General features: G+C 37.2%; 1 protein-coding gene across 1 annotated transcript in view; it reads right to left on the reverse strand.

The window, feature by feature from the left end:
- Positions 1-24758, reverse strand: part of LOC131436789 (uncharacterized) — a 321898-nt gene that overhangs the window by 22490 nt on the left and 274650 nt on the right. Inside the window, exons 5-7 of the mRNA XM_058605706.1 lie at positions 20616-20974; positions 10440-10562; positions 2446-2973 (exon numbers count right to left, since the gene is read on the reverse strand). Coding sequence (XP_058461689.1) covers positions 2446-2973; positions 10440-10562; positions 20616-20974 — 1010 coding nt within the window. The remainder of the gene's footprint in view (positions 1-2445; positions 2974-10439; positions 10563-20615; positions 20975-24758) is intronic.

Genomic DNA, 24758 nt, shown 5'->3' on the forward strand with positions numbered 1-24758 from the left:
AAGAGTCCCAAGAGTCCCAAGAGTCCCAAGAGTCCCAAGAGTCCCAAGAGTCCCAAGAGTCCCAAGAGTCCCAAGAGTCCCAAGAGTCCCAAGAGTCCCAAGAGTCCCAAGAGTCCCAAGAGTCCCAAGAGTCCCAAGAGTCCCAAGAGTCCCAAGAGTCCCAAGAGTCCCTAGAGTCTCTAGAGTCCCAAGGTTACCAAGTTTCACAAGAGTCCCAAGAGTCCCAAGAGTCCCAAGAGTCCCAAGAGTCCCAAGAGTCCCTAGAGTCTCTAGAGTCCCAAGGTTACCAAGTTTCACAAGAGTCCCAAGAGTCCCAAGAATCCCAAGAGTCCCAAGAGTCCCAAGAGTCCCAAGAGTCCCAAGAGTCCCAAGAGTCCCAAGAGTCCCAAGAGTCCCAAGAGTCCCAAGAGTCCCAAGAGTCCCAAGAGTCCCAAGAGTCCCAAGAGTCCCAAGAGTCCCAAGAGTCCCAAGAGTCCCAAGAGTCCCAAGAGTCCCAAGAGTCCCAAGAGTCCCAAGAGTCCCAAGAGTCCCAAGAGTCCCAAGAGTCCCAAGAGTCCCAAGAGTCCCAAGAGTCCCAAGAGTCCCAAGAGTCCCAAGAGTCTCAAGAGTCCCAAGAGTCCCAAGAGTCCCAAGAGTCCCAAGAGTCCCAAGAGTCCCAAGAGTCCCAAGAGTCCCAAGAGTCCCAAGAGTCCCAAGAGTCCCAAGAGTCCCAAGAGTCCCAAGAGTCCCAAGAGTCCCAAGAGTCCCAAGAGTCCCAAGAGTCCCAAGGTTACCAAGTTTCACAAGAGTCCCAAGAGTCCCAAGAGTCCCAAGAGTCCCAAGAGTCCCAAGAGTCCCAAGAGTCCCAAGAGTCCCAAGAGTCCCAAGAGTCCCAAGAGTCCCAAGAGTCCCAAGAGTCCCAAGAGTCCCAAGAGTCCCAAGAGTCCCAAGAGTCCCAAGAGTCCCAAGAGTCCCAAGAGTCCCAAGAATCCCAAGAATCCCGAATATTCCAAGAGTTCCAAGAGTCCATAGAGTCCGTAGAGTCTCTAGAGTCCCAAGGTTACCAAGAGTCCCAAGGTTACCAAGAGTCCCAAGGTTACCAAGAGTCCCAAGGTTACCAAGAGTCCCAAGGTTACCAAGAGTCCCAAGAGTCCAAAGAGTCCCAAGAGTCTTAAAAATTCCAACTGTTCCAAGAGTTCCAAGAGTCTCATAAATCTCAAAAGTCTCCAAAAAGGTTCCAAGAGTCTCGAAAGTCTTAAAAGTTCCAAAAGTTCCAACTGTCCCAAAAGTTTCAAAAGTCCTAAAAGTCTGAAGAGGCTGAAGATTCTCTAAAGTCCTAAAAGTTCCAAAAGTTCCAAAAGCCTAAAAAGTCCTAATAGTTTCAAAAGTTCCAAGAGTCTCAAAAATCCTAAAAGTCTCCAAAGTTCCAAGTGTCCATAGAGTCCCAAAAGGACTCTCAACCGGAACTGTTAATATATTAATATCAATAATCAAATCTACATCAATGAACGCTTTCAAAAACACCTATTGCCACTTCTAAAGCAGCATTCGCAAAACTCTATATTTTGGGACGATTTGACATCTTGCCACTGAGTAGTGATGAAGTGAATGGTATGAGGAGAATAATGTCGATGTGGTGCCACGTGTCAATAATCTTCCAAACTGTTCAGAATTCCAGCCGATCGAAATATTTTGGTCAATAATGAAGGCTTATTTTTTCGGAAAATAAGAGGAGAGTAAAAATCGGATCGAAACTTCAAGCAGAATTAGATCTAAGCTCGAAACTCCGAACCTTGATGGGAGGAATCGAGTCAAAGGTTCGAAGTTTTGGGTTTAAGAGAAAATTTTAAATGTACTTTTGCAAAAGTGCAAAGGAAAATACTTTAGCAAAAATAAAAGGCGACGGAAAAAAAGATTTTGTTTGATTTTTTTTAAACCTACAGCGTTTTTGTGATTTAATTTAATTCCGGTGATGCTTAAACCGGTCAAAAGTTAAATAGATTAGCTATAAAACAAAATTTGTCTTTTAAAATTTCCCGAAAACTATATTTGAGCTTGTTCCATTTCAACGAAACGGAATTGAAATCTCTTTCATCTTCTGCGGAAATATAAAAAATGAGTGGCTTCATGTTCTTTTCGATGAAATCGACTTCGCTACCATGGCAGCAAAAAATTGAAGTTAAACTGATTTTTCAATAGCAGAACTTGATAGTTCATTTTTAAGTGTGTGATCCCTAGAATCAAACCAACTTTGCATTTCAATACTGTAAGGAACACAATTAGAAACCAGCTGTGAAGTTTTGCGAAACAGAAAGACAAAATTTTGCACCGGAACCAATCGAATTTCAGATTAACATTCGTCCACATCCGACGAAAGAGTAATGAATTATGAATATTTTGCCACTATCTCAATTTGGCAATCTAAATGCAAATGCCAACCAGTATTCTCTATCTCTCTATGCTCACCTTGACAGTCGCCCATTGTCGTGTTGAAATAATAGCCGGAAGGGCACATCGTGTCATCGCTTTCGTCGTCGGGTTCGTTCGATGATTGTTTCGTCAGCATCTGGCCGCCACCCATCAGCCGTTCGTGAATGTCGATCCCGTCGGCCAGATTCCACCCGTCCGACTGTTCGTCTTCGTCGAGACAACGGTAGGAACCGATTGTGTTGATGCAGCTTCCGTGGCATCGAAATTCTTGTCTAATCGATTTCTGATTCGAACATTCGTCAATGTCGATGCAGGTCTTCCAGTCGTCGTCCAGCATGAATCCTTCCGGACAAACACAGAATGCCCGCCCGAGCGTGTTCAGGCAGGTATGGGAACAGCCGCCATTGTTCACGGTGCACTCGTCGATGTCCTCACAACTATGGCCATCCGGTGCCAGTCGAGTTCCCGGCAATCCAGCACAACTGCAACGATAGCCGCTCCAAGTGTTGATGCACGTGTCCTGGCATGGTCCGTGGCCGTTCCGTAGCAGACACTCATTCACATCTGAAAATATCGTCAAATTGAGGAAAAAATCTAACACAAAAATTTAAATACAAAATTCTTCTAAATTTCATCAAACCTCGACCACCCTTCAAAATCTAGTTTGCTTTTGTGGGATCCAATACTTTGCTTGGAGGATTCCCATCAATAAAGGCGTTCACTCCAGCAACCAAAAAAACGGCAGTAAATAATCCGGAAAAGTTCCAAACTTTGCCTCACTTAGCAAAATCTAGCGCTGGCTCCCAGCGGCTATAAAGAACTGGAGAAGAACGAAACTTGCTTCATCCAGACCACGATGGCAAGCAACGAATTGTGAATATTCTCCGGAATAAGTTATAAGGCCACGATCAGACTTTGGTGCAAGCTTTTCTCGTCGTGCGCACTTTGGCAAACATTTTGGACAGAACGTGCTCTAAACCACATCCTGCTCCGGATAGATCAGCTCGAGCACAGTCGTTGTGGCTGTGGAAAAGTTGTGTCCGTCATTATTTGTATTCGAATCTGGGTCCATTTTCCCTCGAAGTCCGCTAGCAATCCCGCATCAACCAAAAACAGGATTTTCCGCACATTGTCTGTCTTGGCTCGAAGCGTGCAATTTCCGAGGAAGTAAAATCGTTTTGGGAGGGCATTTCATTTTGCTACAATCAGCAACAAAACTGAAATAGTTTCTAAATTGTAGTTCTGCTAAGCGGAAAGCATTTTATGTGTTTTTTTGCATTAGGTTTTCGATAACACAATTTGTAACAAACGAACAAACGAACAAACGAACGAACGAACAAACGAACAAACGAATAAACGAACAAACGAACAAACGAACAAACGAACAAACGAACAAACGAACAAACGAACAAACGAACAAACGAACAAACGAACAAACGAACAAACGAACAAACGAACAAACGAACAAACGAACAAACGAACAAACGAACAAACGAACAAACGAACAAACGAACAAACGAACAAACGAACAAACGAACAAACGAACAAACGAACAAACGAACAAACGAACAAACGAACAAACGAACAAACGAACAAACGAACAAACGAACAAACGAACAAACGAACAAACGAACAAACGAACAAACGAACAAACGAACAAACGAACAAACGAACAAACGAACAAACGAACAAACGAACAAACGAACAAACGAACAAACGAACAAACGAACAAACGAACAAACGAACAAACGAACAAACGAACAAACGAACAAACGAACAAACGAACAAACGAACAAACGAACAAACGAACAAACGAACAAACGAACAAACGCACAAACGAACAAACGAACAAACGAACAAACGAACAAACGAACAAACGAACAAACGAACAAACGAACAAACGAACAAACGAACAAACGAACAAACGAACAAACGAACAAACGAACAAACGAACAAACGAACAAACGAACAAACGAACAAACGAACAAACGAACAAACGAATGGAAAATGGAAAATGGAAAATGGAAAATGGAAAATGGAAAATGGAAAATGGAAAATGGAAAATGGAAAATGGAAAATGGAAAATGGAAAATGGAAAATGGAAAATGGAAAATGGAAAATGGAAAATGGAAAATGGAAAATGGAAAATGGAAAATGGAAAATGGAAAATGGAAAATGGAAAATGGAAAATGGAAAATGGAAAATGGAAAATGGAAAATGGAAAATGGAAAATGGAAAATGGAAAATGGAAAATGGAAAATGGAAAATGGAAAATGGAAAATGGAAAATGGAGAATGGAAAATGGAAAATGGAAAATGGAAAATGGAAAATGGAAAATGGAAAATGGAAAATGGAAAATGGAAAATGGAAAATGGAAAATGGAAAATGGAAAATGGAAAATGGAAAATGGAAAATGGAAAATGGAAAATGGAAAATGGAAAATGGAAAATAGAAAATGGAAAATGGAAAATGGAAAATGGAAAATGGAAAATGGAAAATGGAAAATGGAAAATGGAAAATGGAAAATGGAAAATGGAAAATGGAAAATGGAAAATGGAAAATGGAAAATGGAAAATGGAAAATGGAAAATGGAAAATGGAAAATGGAAAATGGAAAATGGAAAATGGAAAATGGAAAATGGAAAATGGAAAATGGAAAATGGAAAATGGAAAATGGAAAATGGAAAATGAAAAATGGAAAATGGAAAATGGAAAATGAAAAATGGAAAATGGAAAATGGAAAATGGAAAATGGAAAATGGAAAATGGAAAATGGAAAATGGAAAATGGAAAATGGAAAATGGAAAATGGAAAATGGAAAATGGAAAATGGAAAATGGAAAATGGAAAATGGAAAATGGAAAATGGAAAATGGAAAATGGAAAATGGAAAATGGAAAATGGAAAATGGAAAATGGAAAATGGAAAATGGAAAATGGAAAATGGAAAATGGAAAATGGAAAATGGAAAATGGAAAATGGAAAATGGAAAATGGAAAATGGAAAATGGAAAATAGAAAATGGAAAATGGAAAATGGAAAATGGAAAATGGAAAATGGAAAATGGAAAATGGAAAATGGAAAATGGAAAATGGAAAATGGAAAATGGAAAATGGAAAATGGAAAATGGAAAATGGAAAATGGAAAATGGAAAATGGAAAATGGAAAATGGAAAATGGAAAATGGAAAATGGAAAATGGAAAATGGAAAATGGAAAATGGAAAATGGAAAATGGAAAATGGAAAATGGAAAATGGAAAATGGAAAATGGAAAATGGAAAATGGAAAATGGAAAATGGAAAATGGAAAATGGAAAATGGAAAATGGAAAATGGAAAATGGAAAATGGAAAATGGAAAATGGAAAATGGAAAATGGAAAATGGAAAATGGAAAATGGAAAATGGAAAATGGAAAATGGAAAATGGAAAATGGAAAATGGAAAATGGAAAATGGAAAATGGAAAATGGAAAATGGAAAATGGAAAATGGAAAATGGAAAATGGAAAATGGAAAATGGAAAATGGAAAATGGAAAATGGAAAATGGAAAATGGTAAATGGAAAAAATGTAACTTCGAGATGATCGAAAACGGAGTTGCTGAAAGGGTTATAAAAGAATTCGTTAAAAATTCAAAATTCTGAAAAACGGTAAATGCATAGCAAAATGACCCTTTTTCTATTTTAAGTAAAATGACTGAAAGTGGAGAAATTGGAGCAAATATTACTGTCAAATCAGAGAAACCAAATTTCTTTTATATTTGAAAATGGATAAGCGTACCTGATCAATTAAATAAAATCACAATGAAACAGAAAGAACCGAATAATGATAGCAAAAAATGAATGGAGAATAATAAAAACATAAAAATAAAATGAAAGCAAAAAATCGACAAAACGTGGAAATGGAAATTACAACAAATAGAATAATTATAGAAACCAATACACGATATAACAAATGAACGGAAAAATAACATGAAAAAAAACTTTAAAACGGAAAAGCTTAAAATAATAAATAATAAAAAACGGAGAAATCGACTATCCAAAAATAGAACGACGGAAATACTGGAAGTTATACAACATAAGCTGAAGGGCTTAAAAAAAATCTTTTTAGTTTAGCGAAATGATTGAAAGCGGAGAAATGGGAGCAAAGATAACTGCCAAATCAGAGAAACCAAATTCTCAAATATGGCAGAATGGATAAGCGTTAAATTGATGAAGTAAAATTACAATGAAACAGAAAGAACCTTATATTGATAGCAAAAAATGAATGAAGAATGATCAAAATGGGAAAATAAAATGAAAGCAAAAAATCGACAAAACGTGGAAATGGAAAATACAACAATAATTATAGAAACAAACACAACAACAATAATTATAGAAACAAACACATGATAAAACGAATGAAAGAAAAAATAACAAGAAAACAAAAATGGCGAAACGAAAAAATAAGTGAAAATAATAATAAATAGAAAAAAACGAAGAAATATACTATCCAAAAATGGAACAACCGAAATTCTGAAAGTAAGATAACATGAGTTAGTAGACGGAAAATCGCTTGAGTAAGAAAAGACACAAGAATGTGTTTTTTTCTTGAAAATAAACGAACAAATGGTAAAAAGGAGAACAAGTTGAAAAGTGAAAAATATATAAACAAGAATTTAAAATATATGAAATAAGGGAGAGGAAATAAAAAAATACAGAAAAGATGGAAGCGGAGTGACGTAGAAGCAGAAAATGCACAAATTCATTTGCACTCAGCTATCGGGAAATACTACAAAAAATTGCCTGGTAGATACTCTGATGTAGTCAACAAGTTTACTTGGGAATTTTGTTCTGCAGATTGTAAAAAAAAAATAAAATAAAAAAGAAAATAAATAAATTATTCATAAAATCATTCAAGTCTTTCTGGATTATTTCGGAAGTACGATTGTAGTTCAACAAAACGGGAGTAAACATTATCATTTTTTGTCTTTATTTCAAACCAAACCCAATCACGATATGAAAACTATTGGAGAAATCGACGAAATGACAGTCGGCGAAATGACATTCGGCGAATTAACCCTTTCGACGAAATTACCCTGATCCATGCACAACAATGGAAAAACTATAAATCGGAAATTAAACGGCAGATGAAGTGGCTTAAAAATAGATTAACTGAAATAAAAAGAATATCAAAGAAACGGAAAAAAAGAAACGGAATACGGAAAGATGAACAACAGAAAAGCATAAAAGCAGAAAATGGAAATATGGAGACGCACGGAAAAGGAACGAACTGAGAGCTTACATTGAACCGATAAAGTTGCAAAAGGAAAACATTGAAACTTATAGTAGAAAAACGGAGAGTTGAACAATCGAAAAATGGAACAAGGATAACAAGCGGTAAAGTGCAAAAATGTATAAGCAAGAAATTGAAATATATAAAATAAGGAAGAGGAAATGATAAAATACGAAAAAGATCGGAGCGGAATGACGTAGAAGCAGAAAAGGCATAATAATGGAAAATCGATGAATCGGAAATGCAGAAAAACGTTAGATGAAGAAGCAGAAGAATCAATTAACTGAAATTAAAAAAAATCAAAGGAACGGATACACAAGAATACGGAAAGACGAACAACAAAAAAGCTTTAAGGCGAAAAATGGAAAAATGGAGAGTCTGACACACGGCAATACGGAAAACTGAAAGCTTACATTGAACGCATAAAATAGTAAGAAGATAAAATGGAAAACTGGAAAAAAGTACAAAACAATGCTGGAATGCAGAAATAGAAAGTTGAGACAAACAGGAAAAAAACGAAATGGACATTCAAGAAACGACAAAGCTTAAGATTAGAAAAAACGGGTGCATGGATAAGCAGCATAACAAAAAAAAAACGAAGAAGCGTAAGAACGGCAAATTGCAAGGATTAAAAAATAGAAAAACGAAAACATATTTAAAACACAAGCCAAAACAGAATAACATAGAAACATAAAAAAATCGGTGATCGGCAAACCGAATAAACGGAAATAGCGGAATAAGGGGGAAAATAGTAAAAACAAATGTGGAAGTGAGAAGTTTGGAAATAAAAGGAAAAGAAAATCTAAACAATGACGAAATGAAAAACAGGATATTATGAAAAAATAAAAAAACAGAAACAGGTGGGATCTGGAAAAACAATTAACGTGAGTGCAGAAAACGGAAAAACGAAAATCACAAAACACCAACGAAATAACAGAAAAAAATGATAAAACAAATGAACAGAACAATGGATTAAGAGCGAAACGGAAAATGAAAATTCTAAAAACTGAAAAGGAAGACAAAAAGAAAAAAATTAAATAACGTTAACTGTTTTCACACGCTAGTTATGTGATGTGTCCGAAACCTGTCAATATCGAATGACAAACATTAAATAATGTGTAAATCAGTAAACTGTTCTATGATAACGTTGCAATTCCGGATGGCGCTAAGAACAACTGTAATAATTTCGAAAGTTGTGAATGTTCAATGGAGTAAATTGTTCAATAAATTATTAAAAGTAACTGTGCGAAATGCGAAATGGAAGAAAAGAAAAGCCAAACGGCAGAAAAACTGAAAGGCGAAAGGTAAAGCAAATAAATGCTGAGAATACGAAAACTAAATGGTTTGATGCGTTTTGCACACAGAGAACAAAAAATGATAGAATAGATTTCTATTTATATTCGTCTCAGCAAACACTAGGCAACGGCTGCTAACGCTTCGACTGACAGTGGCTACAAATTGGTATCCTTCATAATCAAAGGATGCAACAATGGGAATAACAACTTCGTTTCCACCACCACCACCACCTCCGGGTTCTGGTATTCCGTCTACAAGCCGGAACACAGCCAGCATTTATCCCTGGGAGAAGCATTTTGAAAGACATTTGCATCGTCGGAATCGGATTTGTAAACTCTTTGCTTACGATCTGCCGGTAGGTGCTTGTGGTTGTAGTTGGATGGAGTACGGGAGTGCCGTAGTTGAATTTCCCTTCGACCGAAAGAGGCTTTACTGGATTCTGTCCGGTTGACCAGCAATAATTCTGCATTTTGTTAAACTGCTTATCGTTGAAAAGTTGGTATGGAAACGAGTTTGAATAGACATTTTGAGATAAGGTTGTTTTAATTACATACTGTGGTGAACCGTTTCGTAAGTACATTTCATCGGTTTTTGAGTGCTGGTCGTGTCCTGACGAAACGGGTTTATTATTTTAGTAAATAAATTTGTTTTAGGATATTTTGCGATGCTTTCAATTTCCTACGGTAATAAAATTCAAACGAGCACTTCACTTCGCCACACTGACTGGAATGCTCGAACAGAACCAGTTCCCTCATGAATCACAACAAGAAAACTAATTTGCATGACATAGTTCTGTATGTTGCAAGAAATCGCACCCAAACCCACTTGAGAAGAGATGTGTATCCTATTTGCATGTCAATAGCCTGCCAAATCTATTATGCTTATAACAATCCACAATGTGATAAGCTCCCGAACGAAGGAATCTATCTTTCCGTTCGGTGATGGTGATGGTACTTTTTCAACCTAACCTAAAGTTGTTCAAATATGCAAATTGCAATCACAAACATTTAAAATGCAATAAACACTTATAATTAGTTCAGTGTCTTGGTTCTCTCATCTGCTCGTACTCGGAATTCGAACGGGAAACCAGCTCATCCAGAGACTGCACCAGGTGACGAGAGTTGGCTATTTTAAACTGCATTTCTGCCAGAGTGACGCATTGAATGTGGTGAAGTTAAAGTTCAAGTAAATATTTAATTGAAACTTTGTGGTTGCATTTTGGTTACCGTTTTTTTCCCTTCTCTTGTCATCTTGAGTGCCATTGGTCATAATTGCGGGAGTGAGAGAAAAAAAAACTATCTAACTAACTCTTGTAAAGGCAGCACAACTTTCAGTATCAGGTTGGTGGTCGAGTTACTTTCATTACACTTTGCCCACTCGGACCATCACACAGTTTGACTCATTTATCTTGATTCAGACTACCAGCTTCTAGCTCGTATGGAATTATTTCGTCGTACGTCCTGCTGACTTACCCATGCATTTATTATTGTCTGTAACGCGCAATCCCTTCGGGCATTTGCAAGTAAATGAACCGACTGTGTTTGAGCATCCGTATTCACACACGTCCTCGCCGTACTCGGTGCACTCGTTAATATCTGGAAGTAAACAAAGCAAAAGGTATTACCATCAGGAAAATGCATGATTTTTTTCTATTGTCAAGGAAATGTGCATTAGGCTTTCACCTCAACACTTGACTTGCTGTTCCCGGCAATCATACAGCGTCCGGGACGATTTTGAGGTAGTCTCAGTTCCGTGGTTCAACTGGACGAGCCTAATTGGATTGGATTCAGGAACTGAGTTTTGAAACTAAATTTTTGAACTGAATTCAGAACCTGAGGTCGGGTCCGCCTGAATTATTAACTGAAGTGTGTTTTAGGGTGATTTAGAAGGCTATTTTCATGCTTCAAATCTGATTTTCTCAGAAACGGTGAAGAATATCAAAACACCCAACTGACAATTTCGTAGAAAATTAGTTTAGATTTTTCTGTGAAAATTGAAAGACTTTTTTTTCTGAAGGAAGAATTGCATAGCTGAAAACGCCGTCTTTCAACTTGTTCATTGAATATCTCGCCTTCAAAAGCATGGATCAAAAATCTATCGTGACAATGTTTAGATAATTTAATATAGATGCGATTAGTGCATATAAACATGGGGGTTGCCGATAAAAATGAAGTGAATGTTATTTTTGTGAAGGTAAGTCGATTTCTATGGCGGCGTCAGTTTTTCTGCTCTTGTTTCCTGGTAACGTTACGAAACATGAGAGAGAAATAAAATCGGCTCAGCAAGGCTGCCAAACAAGCGGTGGCTTTATTGGATTTTATGTGATGTAGTCACACTTGTAACCGAAAATTTCCAAACTTTCTTGGTCACCCGGCCACATCGAGAGTCGTTTTGCACATTTGCGCCAGTGTTAAAACCATTATTAATAGGTTTGGGGAACATTATTCTTTGGATGAGTTACCAGGAGAAGGCAGAAAACCCGGTTCTTCCAACCCGAAACAAGACCAGAAAGTCTCTAATCATGAAGAAAAAATCAATGTCAATACGTGGTTTGGCAAAAAAGCAGGAACGAGTGTCAGAATAACAAGCGTTTCAAGAGGCGAAATCACCTGAAGACCTACAAGAAGCAGAAAATCTCGAAACAAAGTGTAGAACAGAAGAAGCGAACAGCAACAAGGGCCAGGAAATTGTATTCGCGTCTTTTGCAGTGCCCGGATGCATGCGTTTTGATGGACGATGAGACTTATGTAAAGGAGCACTCAAAAAACCCTTCCTAGTCCACAATACTTTACTGTCTTCGTTGGGAAGGATGTGAGCGATGCGGACAGGCCGATTCAAGTGGATAAATTCGGTCGAAAGGTACTGGTATGGCAAGCAATATGTTCCTGTGCTTTGAAGTGAACCATTTTTTACACTACTGGTATTATAAATGCAGAAATCTATCGATCTTAGTGACTACAGAAAAAATTGCTGCCTTTATATAAGAAGCATAGTACACCTCCACTGTTTTGGCCGGATTTAGCGTCGGCTTACTATGCCAAAACCACTGTCAATTGGCTTGCGGAAAAGGGATTAAATTTCGTTTAGAAAAATATCAATCCACCAAATTGCCCTCAGCTTTGACCCATCGAACGTTACTGGGCAATCGTGAAGAGGGTCTTCAAAAAGACTTGCAAGGCAGCTGAGAACATGCAGGAGTTCAACAAAAAATGTGGGCTCACGTGTCCAAAAAACGCGATTCAACACTTGTCCGGAACTTGATGAAGAGTGTTCGATCAAAAGCTCGAAAATTCGTGAAGTAATAACTCATATTTAATCCGGTTTTCATTATGTTCAAATTTAACCTCGTACAATAAAGGATCAATTTTAAATTTGAATAAAATATCGTTTTTTATCAAAGTTTGAAAGAAAAATTTGTGGATAGTTTATTTTCGATACACTCCTTAATCGAATAATTTGGAAAATTCAATAACTCAAATTATTAATCGAGTAATCGATTAATAATCCAGATAATCGAAGAAAATTTAATCGAGTTGTTTGAAAAATATAATCGATTATTGAATAATCGAGTAATTCGAAAATTCCGACATCCCTAGACAAGCCCTTAACTCAATCTTGCCAAAGTTTCAGAGTGGAAAGATTAATACTTTCGAAGCAGTGAATTTTTCAATTGCGACCCGCACGCGCGGAGCGTACCGCAGCGTAACTCGCTCGGATACGGGCATAACTTGTCGACACATGTCGCGCCACTGATCGAATCGTAACTTTGACAGTTTGCTGTTAGCAACGTTACAGCAGGGGTGGAAATACAATAATTTTTTGACTCCCAGTATGTAAAAATAATCGGTTTTATCTTTTCATAACACATATTTATTGTAGATATTATAAAGATTTAGAAATGAATGACTTTTAATAAGATAAATTTTGGTTTTACATAGATTTTAAAAATGTCTTCATCGTTATTAGGATTACATTTAGGATCTTTTTAATGTTACTCTATGTTTTTTTAAAAAGCAAGACACTTTGCAAGTGTATGAGTAATGTCAACAATGTGTGCGTAAAAACAAATTCCTTCGCTTCTCCTCATGATTTTAATCATGATCATTAAATCATTTAATCATTAAATCCATATGGTTGGAAAATAAACAAATCAGTTCATTTTGCTTAAAATTGCAAAATTCTTCCGTTTGCTGAAAGCTGCTCGAGAAAAATTATTTTAGTTTCAGTTTATTTCCGCTAACAGATTTGATTAGCAACGCACACATTCCTATATAGATTCTCTCTTGCAGAAATTATTGCGAAACAAAGATTTACTTACCTTATGTTTAGTAATTCCTTTATTTTAACACGCGAAAGGCAATGGATATGGATATCAATTTTATTCTGATATGGATTATCCGATATCAATAATTTTAAGCTCGTTAGGTGAGTGTATTTCGTCTGTCGCATCCAAATTCCATGTTTCGTGATGTATTTGAAATTTATTTAGTAATACCGTCGTGGTGGAGTTACATCATCAATAAAAACAGTTATTAATATTAACATACATGCTGCGATAAATAATAATTATAATGATAAGAAAAACATGTCCAATGACTATTGCTGTGCGTGCTATGCAGCTGATTAATATTACCCTATTCAGCTGGAATATCACACACAAAAGTAACAGGAGTGCAGGATTTTGCGCGAACGAGTTTTTGTGAGGGCAGCTAATGCTCTTCGCCTGCGCATGGTTGTCTACTGAGAATGAGAACAAGTTTGTCTCAGCGCAATCAAAAGAGTGCGTATGCATAAGGTCTGCTGCTACTCTGTTATATACAGTTCCTACAGTTTAAAAAAAATTATTTCACTGTGTTCGGTTTTATGATTCCTATTTCCACCTCACAGTTTAGATCGCGGTGTAAAAGTGAATTCGAAAATCGTTGCTGCAATCCACTTAACTTTAAGACTAATGTTAGCAAAACTCAAAACCATTCGTTGTGTCGGGTTTGTTCTTCCCTTTTTGAGACATTCGATTTCGCAAGCAAATGATGTTCGTGAGCACCGTGTAGGCAGAAAGCGAATAAAATTGGGGTGAAGAATAGTATCCAACATTTTCCTTCTGGACTAGTTCTATTTTTTTTAATAGAAAAAAATATAAAACGTGAGTGGCAGCTGATTTGCCGAATTTCGGCAAACACATTTGTTGATTTCAGGATAACAGATCGGCAGAAAAGTTCGTATCGTTTCTATGAGAGGGCGCCACTAGAATTAAATCCATACCATTTTCAGTTAGTACCAACCTTCAAAAGATACGTGTATAAATTTGACAGCTGTCTGATTATTAGTTTGTGAGATATTGCATTTTGAGTGAAGCTACTTTTGGTATTGTGAAAAAAATGGAAAAAAAGGAATTTCGTGTGTTGATGAAACACTACTTTTTGATGAAAAAAAAGTGCCGCCGATACCAAAAAATGGCTTGATGAATGTTATCCAGACTCTGCACCGGGCGAAGCAACCATTCGTAAGTGGTTTGCAAAATTTCGTACTGGTCATATGAGCACCGAAAACGATGAACGCAGTGGGCGTCCAAAAGAGGCTGTTACCGATGAAAAAGTGAAAAAAAATCCACAAAATGATTTTCAATGACCGTAAAGTGAAGTTGATCGAGATAGCTGACACCCTAAAGATATCAAAGGAACGTGTTGGACATATTATTCACGAATATTTGGATATGAGAAAGCTTTGTGCAAAATGGGTGCCGCGTGAGCTCACAATCGATCAAAACCAACAACGAATTGATGATTCTGAGCAGTGTTTGGAGCTGTTATATCGAAATAAAGCCGATTTTTTTCGTCGATATATAACAATGGACGAAACATGGCTCCATCACTTCACTCCGGAGTCCAATCGACAGTCAGCTGAGTGGACTGCACGCGATGAACCGAACCCAAAGCGTGGAAAGACTCAACAATCGGCCGGTAAGGTTATGGCGTCTGTATTTTGGGATTCGCATGGTATAATTTTCATCGACTACCTTGTTTCTATTAAACAATACGAACTTTTCAGCCGAACTGTTAGTTGTTAATCACTGCCCCGAGTTGGCGGTTCAATGCACAGGACGCTGGTCTTACAAGCCAGTTGTCGTATGTTCGAGCCCCGACCTGAAAGGATTCTTAGTGTCAGTAGGATCCATAGTACTAGCAATGCAATGATTCTGTACACTGAGAATCGACTGCGAAGTCTGTTGAAACAGAAAGGCCAAATTCCACAAAAGGAATGTAATGCCAAGGCTTTGCTTTTTGTTAATCACTGATGAGTTCAGCGCAAGATTTTTCCGTATCTCAGTAAAAAGATGCATTTTACCGAAAAATCTGTATATTAACGAAACGAGTCTCGGAAAACATAATATTGTTTACTAAGCAATCATCAAAATTGTGTATTGTTGATCTGTCGCGGCATTTTACAATACTGAGATCGAGAATTAAATTTAAGTGTGGCGAACCCACCGTATTTACCGGATATGGCCCACAGCGACTATTGCCCCGAGAGATCTCCAAGAAAAGATACACAAATTCAACGCGGAAGTCATCGCGGTAACAAACGCTTATCTCGAGACAATAGATCAATTGTTCTACAAGAAAAGTTTTAAAATATCAGAGCAACGCTGAACTGATTCTGTTGCTCTTGAAGGAGATCATTTTGGTAGAGGAAATTGAGTTTTGTGAACAATAGGTTCTTTTCTTAGCTATGGATCCGACTTCCGGTTCCGGAATTACAAGGTCATATGCACAAAAAAAAATAAGAAAAAAAAATCACACACGTTTCTCAAAGATGGCTGAACCGATTTTCACAAACTTAGATTTAAATTGAAGGTCTTATAGCCTTATACTATTTTCCTGAGTTTTATTTTGATCCCACTTTCGGTTCCGGAATTACAAGGAAATATGTGAAAATTTATGAAAAACTACGCAATCAATTTCCTCGGAAATTTCTTGACAAATTTTCACAAACTAAGAAGCAAATAAAAGGTCTTGAAATTCTTCAAAAAGTTCCCGAAAAGTTGATCCAGATCCGACTTCCGGTTCCGGTATTACAGTGCGAATTTTCAATTTCATGAGTATTTTTTCCCAAGCGATGGCGAAACGAGGTACACATTTTTATAAAACTTACTGCTAAATTCATCTAGTTGACGGATCTTATTAGTTAGTGATTATATAAAACTACTTTGGGATTACTAGTTCCCGGTTTCCGCTACCGAAAGCACCGGTAATAGTGAAGAAAATTTCCAAAAACGGAACTCCCGTCGATTTCTCAGCAACGGTTACCTCGTTTTTCACGATTCATGATTCAAATTAAGGCTCTCATTGTCTTTAAATATACTGTGCAATTTCATCATGATCCGACTTCCGGTTCCGAAATTATAGAGCGATGAGTGTCAAAACATTCAAATTCAAAATGATGATGCAGGGAAATGTATAGCGTGATGGGTAAGTCTATGCCTTTCACGCTGCCCACCTGGGTTCGATTCCCAACCCCGCACACATAGGGTCAGAAAACTTTTCTGGCCCGAAGAGGTGAATGACAACAATGTTAAAACTTCTATAATCGAAAAGAAATGACGGTGCAAAACTGGTATGCGACGGTACGTGCGGCTTTGCTCCATTCACAGCGTGCTTTGTTCAATTTCATGTAGCGTGCAGGGTTGCCACATTAAAATTCATATTTTTCAGGTGAAAAATATGAAAATTTCTAATCCTTTTATTCAATTTGTACCTACTTGTTAGTGTTATTACAAGATCATGATAACGAAGCTTTTCAATAAAAGTGCACTTGCTACCTTTCTCACAAAGAAAGTTTATACAATCACTTGAAAAATTGACGAGTAGAAATTGACCCGAAAGGCTAAGGGTTCTATATAATTCAGACATAGTATAAGAACGCATAAGAACGCAGGTTCGAGTCTTGTCTCTGAGCGTATCTTTTTCCAAAAATTCATCTTTTCTGTTAGTTTTTCTTTCATTTGGCTTCTCCAATATATGTTTCCGCTCGGTCATTGCAAAAATCCTTTAAAATACAACCAGACAATGCTTGAAACTGAAGTTGAATTCTCAAGATTTATATTTCCGTATACTGATTAAAACCGAATCAAAAAAAAAATTACTATGTACAATAATATCCAGAACCGATCAATTCAAGAGAACTGCGAGCATTTAAAGAATTATCTTCATATTTTAGACGTTTTGTGAGAATTTATTCCAAATTTGCTAAATCTTTGACGAAATTTTTGAAAAGTAAAAATGAACACCATAAAATATATAAATATGGATCAAAGAATCATAAAATTGTCTTCGATAATGAAGGACAAAAAAGTTTCAAATTATCAAAAAATATTTCTTCCTTCAAGTGATGTTTTAGCTTTTCCAGATTTCAGTAAACGATTTTTGCTAACTACCGATACCGAAGCTTCCAATAAAGCAATTAGTGCTGTTTTATCTCAGGAGTTCCATGATGGAGAAAAGCCAGGCGCGTACCCAGAAAAAACATCCGGAGGTGGTTTTCATAATATTTGGAAAACTAGGTCTAAATCGGACACTTTTAATTGCAGGTTTATAAGACATTCAAGCTGTCCGGTTTAACCACGTGTTTAAACCCATAACAACCCCGTTCCCCCTTTCGTATACGCACCTAAGAAAGGTCATTACTTGCATACCCAAAACAGTTTCTACTGTTTAAAAAGCGAATGAAAAAGAGATGTTAGCAATTGTATGGGCATCGCAATCTCTAAGAAATTTCATATATGGACATAAAATCAGAATTTATACCGATCACCAACCATTTACTTTTACAATTGCACCAAAATATAATAATGCTAACCGAAAACTGAACCTGAAACTGAAATAAACCAGGAAATCCAACATAAAGGGTGTTTTTTTTGCTGGTATTTTTTTGGCAACACTGTTTTTGACAGATCTCGCGTGAATCGTATTATTGTCAAACTTGTTCAGTTTTTTCTTCAATTTAATCATGAATCAACTTACAATGTCTAACATTTGGTCCCCATTCACCATGCTGGAAAAGTTGGAGAAAGATCCACTTTTTTATCGGAAAAATTGTGTTCAACGACGAAGCTCATTTCTGGTTGAATGTATACGTCAACAAGCAAAATTGCCGCATCTGGTGTGAAGACCAGCCAGTAGCATTGCAAGAGCTATCAATGCACAGTGGTCCGGATCCACAATTTAGGGGGACAAAAACATTAATGGTGAATTTGCCTCAATCTAAGATATAGCAGTTTAAAAATAACCTGTTTTTGAACTATTTTTGCTCATAACTTTATCAGAAAACGCTACCAGACTGCGTGAGTCACCAAAAGTTTAGTTTTAACAAACTCTAAAAGATGTTCGAAGATACCAAATTCGAAAAGTGAAAAATATAAAAGCTGGAGCAAAAAATCTGATCTTTTTTAGGCACACCCTAGGTTATTCTCTTCAAATAGCTATAACACTGAAACTGTTAGAAATACTACAGTAGTGTCTTCAGCAAAGCTGCTTGATAGAAGTTTTTCTACAATTTTGTCGAAGAATGCAGTCCTCTATTTCAACACATCCGGAAAATAATTTTTGGATCACCCTAATAATAAGAGTCACTCTTTAATATCATATGCATCAAAATATGGCTTATCTTTTACTGATCATTGATTCAGAAGATATCATAGGTTTAAAGTATAAAGCTAAGCCACAAATGTTTTTGTCCCCCTAAATTGTGAATCCGGTCCACTGTGCAATACAACCCAAAAAAACTCACTATTTGGTGTGGATTATGGAGCTGTGGCATTATTCGTGAAATATCGGCCCATATGTTGGAAAGAGTGAGCCAAAATTTTATTTTGCAGGAGAAGATCTCGTTAATGCTTTGAAAATTTGTCCTGCAATAAATCCGTCATGGTCTAAATTGAGGTTCTGATTGGAAGATGTATGGAAATGCATTTTCCTTTTCCACACACTTGCTTCGATACCTTGTACTACATGGAATGAGAAGTGCCGGGCATAACAAAGTAAATGTCATTTTTTTTTACCGTAAAGCGATACACTTGACTCATCCGTCCTTCAACATTTGATGCTTTTTGAAAAAAAAAATTGTTAAGGCCTTCAAAATAGGCTTCCGTTTCTGCAATGACCTCAGCATTCGACGTTTCAGGTTTGAAAATAGATAAAAGTCTCTGGGGGCCAGGTCTGGAGAATACGGGGGATGGTAACCCAATTCAACAATTTACCACTCGTTGGGTTTTTGAACCCCAAAAACATTCTCCTCAATATCCAGTACATTCCATGAAGTTGTGAAAACTTCTGCAATTCTCATGCAAGACCGTGAGATGTTCCAAAAGGAAGGTAAACACTCTTAAAGACACATTTCTAAGCATGATAGAATATATATTTTCCAAACAATGGTGGTTTGTTTGTTTGATTGAGCTGTCATCAAAACACATTCGAATTCGACACTGCCGTACAGAAAACTAGGCCAAATAGCAGTGACGAACGGGATCACAATACAACTGTCATGACATTCTTTTATTCAGAATTCAAGACGAAGAATAAGTCTATGGACAGGAAAACCGTATCTGAGCTAGTTGCAAATCGCTTTTTTTTCTCTGTGTTTATCCACTCGTAGTTGTGTATCTTCAGGAATGTGTACACAGCTTTTTCACTAGATCGGAGCAGGTCAGTTCCACACCTAGAAGTCACTAGCAATGAGCTATTTTCCACGGGATGTTTTATCTAACCCGAAGTATGTAGTTGTTGATTTTTTATTTCAAATAATTGGAAAATATTCTGCTCTCAGTTGAGTGGCTTTGTCAAAACTTGAAGGTGATTAAATTTCGACGAGAGAACTGTCAGTCAAAATATGACTTACCGCTTAGCTGCAGAAGAAGCAACGTAATTACGTTTAATATTTTCATAACAAAACTCTCCATTATCAACGAATCCACTTACACTTTACTGCGCCGGGTGCAAATTAATGACCGACGGGTAAGCAGTAAATCTCCCGTCCATCCTTCTTCCAGCACCGTAGGTTTTTTTTCCCGCGGAAGCCACAGATGGCTTGTAAATCAACCGAGCTCTTAAAAGGACCATCAACCTAATTGATTTTTTACACGCCACCAGCTTTTCCCTCTATTTTCCTGCTGCGGCCCCAGAAAAGAGCGCGATCCAGATGATATATTGTCAATTAAAAATTTGATTTTGCCGTAAATTTCCTTTCGTAAAATGCCTAGAGCAATTGCCTACTGCTGAAGTCTGACACGAAAGCTGAAGGCCAAATGTAGGATAGTGGGAAAATGAAAGGATTTATTAACAGTGACAGCAGAAACCAAACGTGAACGTGACGTCAAATTACACCTCGCTTCCTTCACACAAACACACACACACACATACCGCCCAGTTGATAAATTGGTTCGGAAACGATAAATTTTAATCTTTTCCATCCATGACACATTTGCTGATATTTTTTCCTGTACGCCACCCCCAATCCGATCCAGCAAAGAGCAATTGATATTCATGACCGGATAATACACACAATAAATGTTGGACTTGAACTGAAACACTCGTAGGGCAATTTGTCGACATAGATTAAAATTACAGCTCAATTTACCATAAATCATTACTCACCGACGCACCGCCCATCCACCATCTTGAATCCCTTGAAGCAGGAGCACAGCCGGGTTGCGTTTTCCGTTAGGTGGCACGCTTGCTGGCAATTATACTGTTTTCCACATAACTTATTGTCACTGTTCTGGCCCCCCGGGGCTGCGCCCGGTTGGCTGCTTTGGCTGTCCACCGCCTGGAATGCTGGCACCGGAGCCGATTTAATTCGCACACAAGCCGGCCGTTTACCGATCCAGCGGGATTTCCGGCAGATTAGGTTCGAGCTGTTTCCGCTTCGGGCGGCGGACAGACGCCGCTCATATCCCTGGCGACAGTGGTATTCCGCCTCCAGGAAGGAATGCTCCAGCCCGTACAGGTCGTTTCTGTGGGTAGAAAGAAGTGAGAATAGTTGCGGTGGTAAGTTGGAAATACATTCTGGCGGGTAGGGAAATACTGACGTCCACACATGTAAAAACGTGAACGGGTTAAGCTCTGGGAAAAAGTGGTTCAATGCCGGATTTGTCGCCCAGAAACAGGAGTTTCGTTTTTTCTTCAGTTGTCAGATTTTTCAACGGTTTTACCGCTGGTCGCTACATTCAACAAGCAAATTTTTTTTCAAAGCATTTTCTCATGATTTTACAACAAAATCTATTTCCATCTAACTGCTGGGAAATGTTTTATTTGGTATTTTTCTTCTTCCATGTATTTGATTTTTTTCCAAGATTATTAATTGAATCATAGAAATCAACTATCGCCGAAATGAGTCAATTTTACAATGTTTAATACAAAGGCAGCATTGATCAGTATGTTGAATAAATAGTAGGAAAATATTTGTTTGTTTGATCATCTGCAAATGTTTGATCACCTGTCTTCTGAATACCGATAGGAAAGGTTATGTGTTACATTATTTGAAGTAAATAAATAAATAATTATTTCTCGGTAGCCGGCTGCCCAGATTAACCAGTATAATCTGTTAATCATTTTTCGTGGTAAATAGTAATAATATAGTGAAAATAATAAACGATTCGGATGCGCGTGTAGTCTGTTTACCTTTGTTTGGTAAGTTGAAAAAGTACTTTATCTGTTAAATGGTGCTTTCGGATGATTTAAATGTGTCACCATAATGAATCAACTATTTTGTCTAAAGGGTTTTGTCTAGTACATTAAAGAATGATTTGCCAGTCCCAGGTCTGATCATCTAGAAATTCTCTGAACAATTCCAGCTAATCCCGATCAGTTACGGAGTAAAAACCAGTGGTGGTCACTCAAGCTCAAGCTTTCCCATCTGTTTTTCCCGTTAGATACTGATGAGAACCTTAACCGAAGCATGCACAGGAAGTTTCATTCACATCTAAAAAGGTGTTGCCAACATATGTTCACATTACTTCTTTTTACCAGCATCTACGGAAAAGTCTAGTATAGGTTCAACTATACCTCGATAGATCTTCGTTCAGTTCACTTTAGTATCCCTTGCTATATAATGTTAATGAAAAAAACCTTTCTTAATCCACCTAGTGGTGTAATGATACCTTTCTCATATTACTTATTTCTTCATAAATATCACCAGAAGAATTTTTTTTTTCAATCTTGAATAAAATAAGAACCTTTCTTTGGGTATAAATTAACATAACCTTTTCAAATTGTAAACAGTTATGCCAATTTAATAACAATTTTTCTTTATATTGCATCGTCGCACTAAATGATTAAACACACTACCCTACAGTTCTGGAACCGAAATTCGGATTCTGATGAAATTAAACAGCAACCTATGAGACTATAAGAACTTTTATTTGAGCCTGTTTGTGGAAACCGATCAAACCATATCTGGGAAAATTGAGTGAGTCTCGTTTTAAACTTGTTGGCCTACTATTTCCGATACTTTTGGAATCGGGAACTTGGAACCACTATAGCCGAAGTCGGTTCGTTTAGTGAGTCAGTTGTGACAAGACAGTAAATTCAGAAGAAGATTCAATAGACAGTTTATGTGCAATATATAATAATTTTCTGCGATTCTGGTTGAAAATCTAAAATTGGTCGGTAACAAACCCATCCGCGGCCATTATATTTTGTTTACAGAAATCCGAATAGGAAAAGCAGGAAACTGTTGAGGTCGTCCTTAGAGGTAGTTCACATTTTTCTTATTTGCATTGCCTTATTATATTTCTCCTCACTAAAAATCGGGCTTGAATAAACTCGTCGTCGATTATTCGGGGATTTTTTTCGGGTTAAACGCTAAGCGCAAGACGCGCGCGTGAAATTTTTATCCGTGTAGATACTTCTGGCGACCGTGCTTAACTGGGATGTATGTTAATATAGTTTAGACTGCAAGCAGGATCCGTTTGCTATTCTATTATTTAGGTTAGGGAGTAGATATCAACATTACTCCGTATCGCGTAATGCATTGTTGTTCGATTGATGATGATCGAGCTATATCTTGTCAAAAACTAAAATCTCGAATATTAGTAGGAAACACATAATTATACAAAACGCGATCAAATTGCAATGTATTCTCGGCAGCCGGCTACCCAGAGTAATAAACACATGAGATTATTAGTCAAAAATTCACTAACAAATAACCCCTTCCTGTGATGCATGTGGAAATGCAGAGGATTCCTCGGTTTCTAGTAGCAACATGGATTGAGCTAACAATTCTTCTTTCCTAAATAGATCTGCATCCGGACGTGGTGGGCGTCGGTATTGATCGGCATGCAGGGATCAATGCAGTTTATGCAATGTGTTAGTCCTAAGTGTTATTCCTAAACGAGTTGTTCCAGCACGGAATGACCGAAATCAGCATTTTGGCGAAAAAAATAGTTGATTTTCTGATTTTGGCTAGTTATTTTTTGAGACAACTAAAAAAATCTTACTTCTGCTAATTTAGATTTCTTAATTCTCATTCCCTTATTAATAATAAAATATTTGTTAAAATGGCTTTTTTTATTTGAATTCACCAATTGAACGTGCTGTCATTTCTTAGCTAAGGCACACTTCATTTCCATTCAACTAATTTTTTAGTTGAATTAGTGAAATAAAACGTTGTTTTTAACCAACATGAATGGTTGAATTGGCGTTAACGCCGTAATGACTACTAGCCACTAGATGGCACACTACTGCCGAAAAGAATTTTTCAGTCGCGCTTGTGTTTTCTACATTGACAGGTATAAATACGATGTGGTATTGGAAAAAAAGACATAAACTTCTTTTTGAAAAATTTTCTTCTAAATCGCTGTATTCTTCATTCGACTTCGCGAAATCGACTCACTCACTGAAAACTTTGAGCACTCGGAGAACAAAAACTGAATACAAGTAGTGCACCGGACGGCGTAGCCCGGAAGGTTAGAAGACACAAAAAACACCATTTGACATATACAATTAGAGTGCAATATTCGAAACTTACTTCACTGTTCCGCGTAAAAACATTATTACGCACAATCGTTTCAAATGCGCATACATTCTGAATAAACTCATTTTCCACTAATAGTTTACGTCATTTTCACATATCGGTTTAGAAATTTATTTATGGATATATCGTAACACATGCGAAAAACATCTAAACAATTTGCAAGCAGTTTCAACAAGACTCCCGGGTTGGCGATGCACGCACGTTGTTCTAAATTTTCATCCATCATAAAAATCGCCACACGAAAATTTTTCAACTTCTTTGTATAGACGCCAAACAAAAACTAATCGTACGATATGCGTCAAAATTTGACAGAATGTGTATAAAAGTGTTGCCAACGTTGAGAGAATAAAAGTTTACCGATTGGACAAGCGCGGGAATTTTAAAATGAAAATTCCGGTTCTTTTTTTATCATAAGGTATATCAATTAATTCAGCCTAACGAACTGAGGAAATGTCCGTGTGTGTCTATATGTGTGTTGTCAACAAAAAGATGGAGATCTCAGAGATGACTGGACCGATTTTGATAACCCCTTCGCCCTGAATGCCTTTGAATGATTTTGAGATCGGCTGTCTACTTTTTGAGTTATACGAAGTATTGTGTCAAAATTTTCAATATTTGCCTCAATTGATCTTGAAAACAGAATATGTTTTAGGCTTAGGTTCCGAACGGTATCATCTGTCCAACAAGCCATAGATTTTTACAATCCGTCCATTATAAACAGAATTTCGTCCTTTTTTCGCCTTATTCCAGTAGTAAGAGCAGAG

The sequence above is a fragment of the Malaya genurostris genome, chromosome 3, assembly GCF_030247185.1.
Source record: "Malaya genurostris strain Urasoe2022 chromosome 3, Malgen_1.1, whole genome shotgun sequence".
Classification (NCBI taxonomy): domain Eukaryota; kingdom Metazoa; phylum Arthropoda; class Insecta; order Diptera; family Culicidae; genus Malaya; species Malaya genurostris.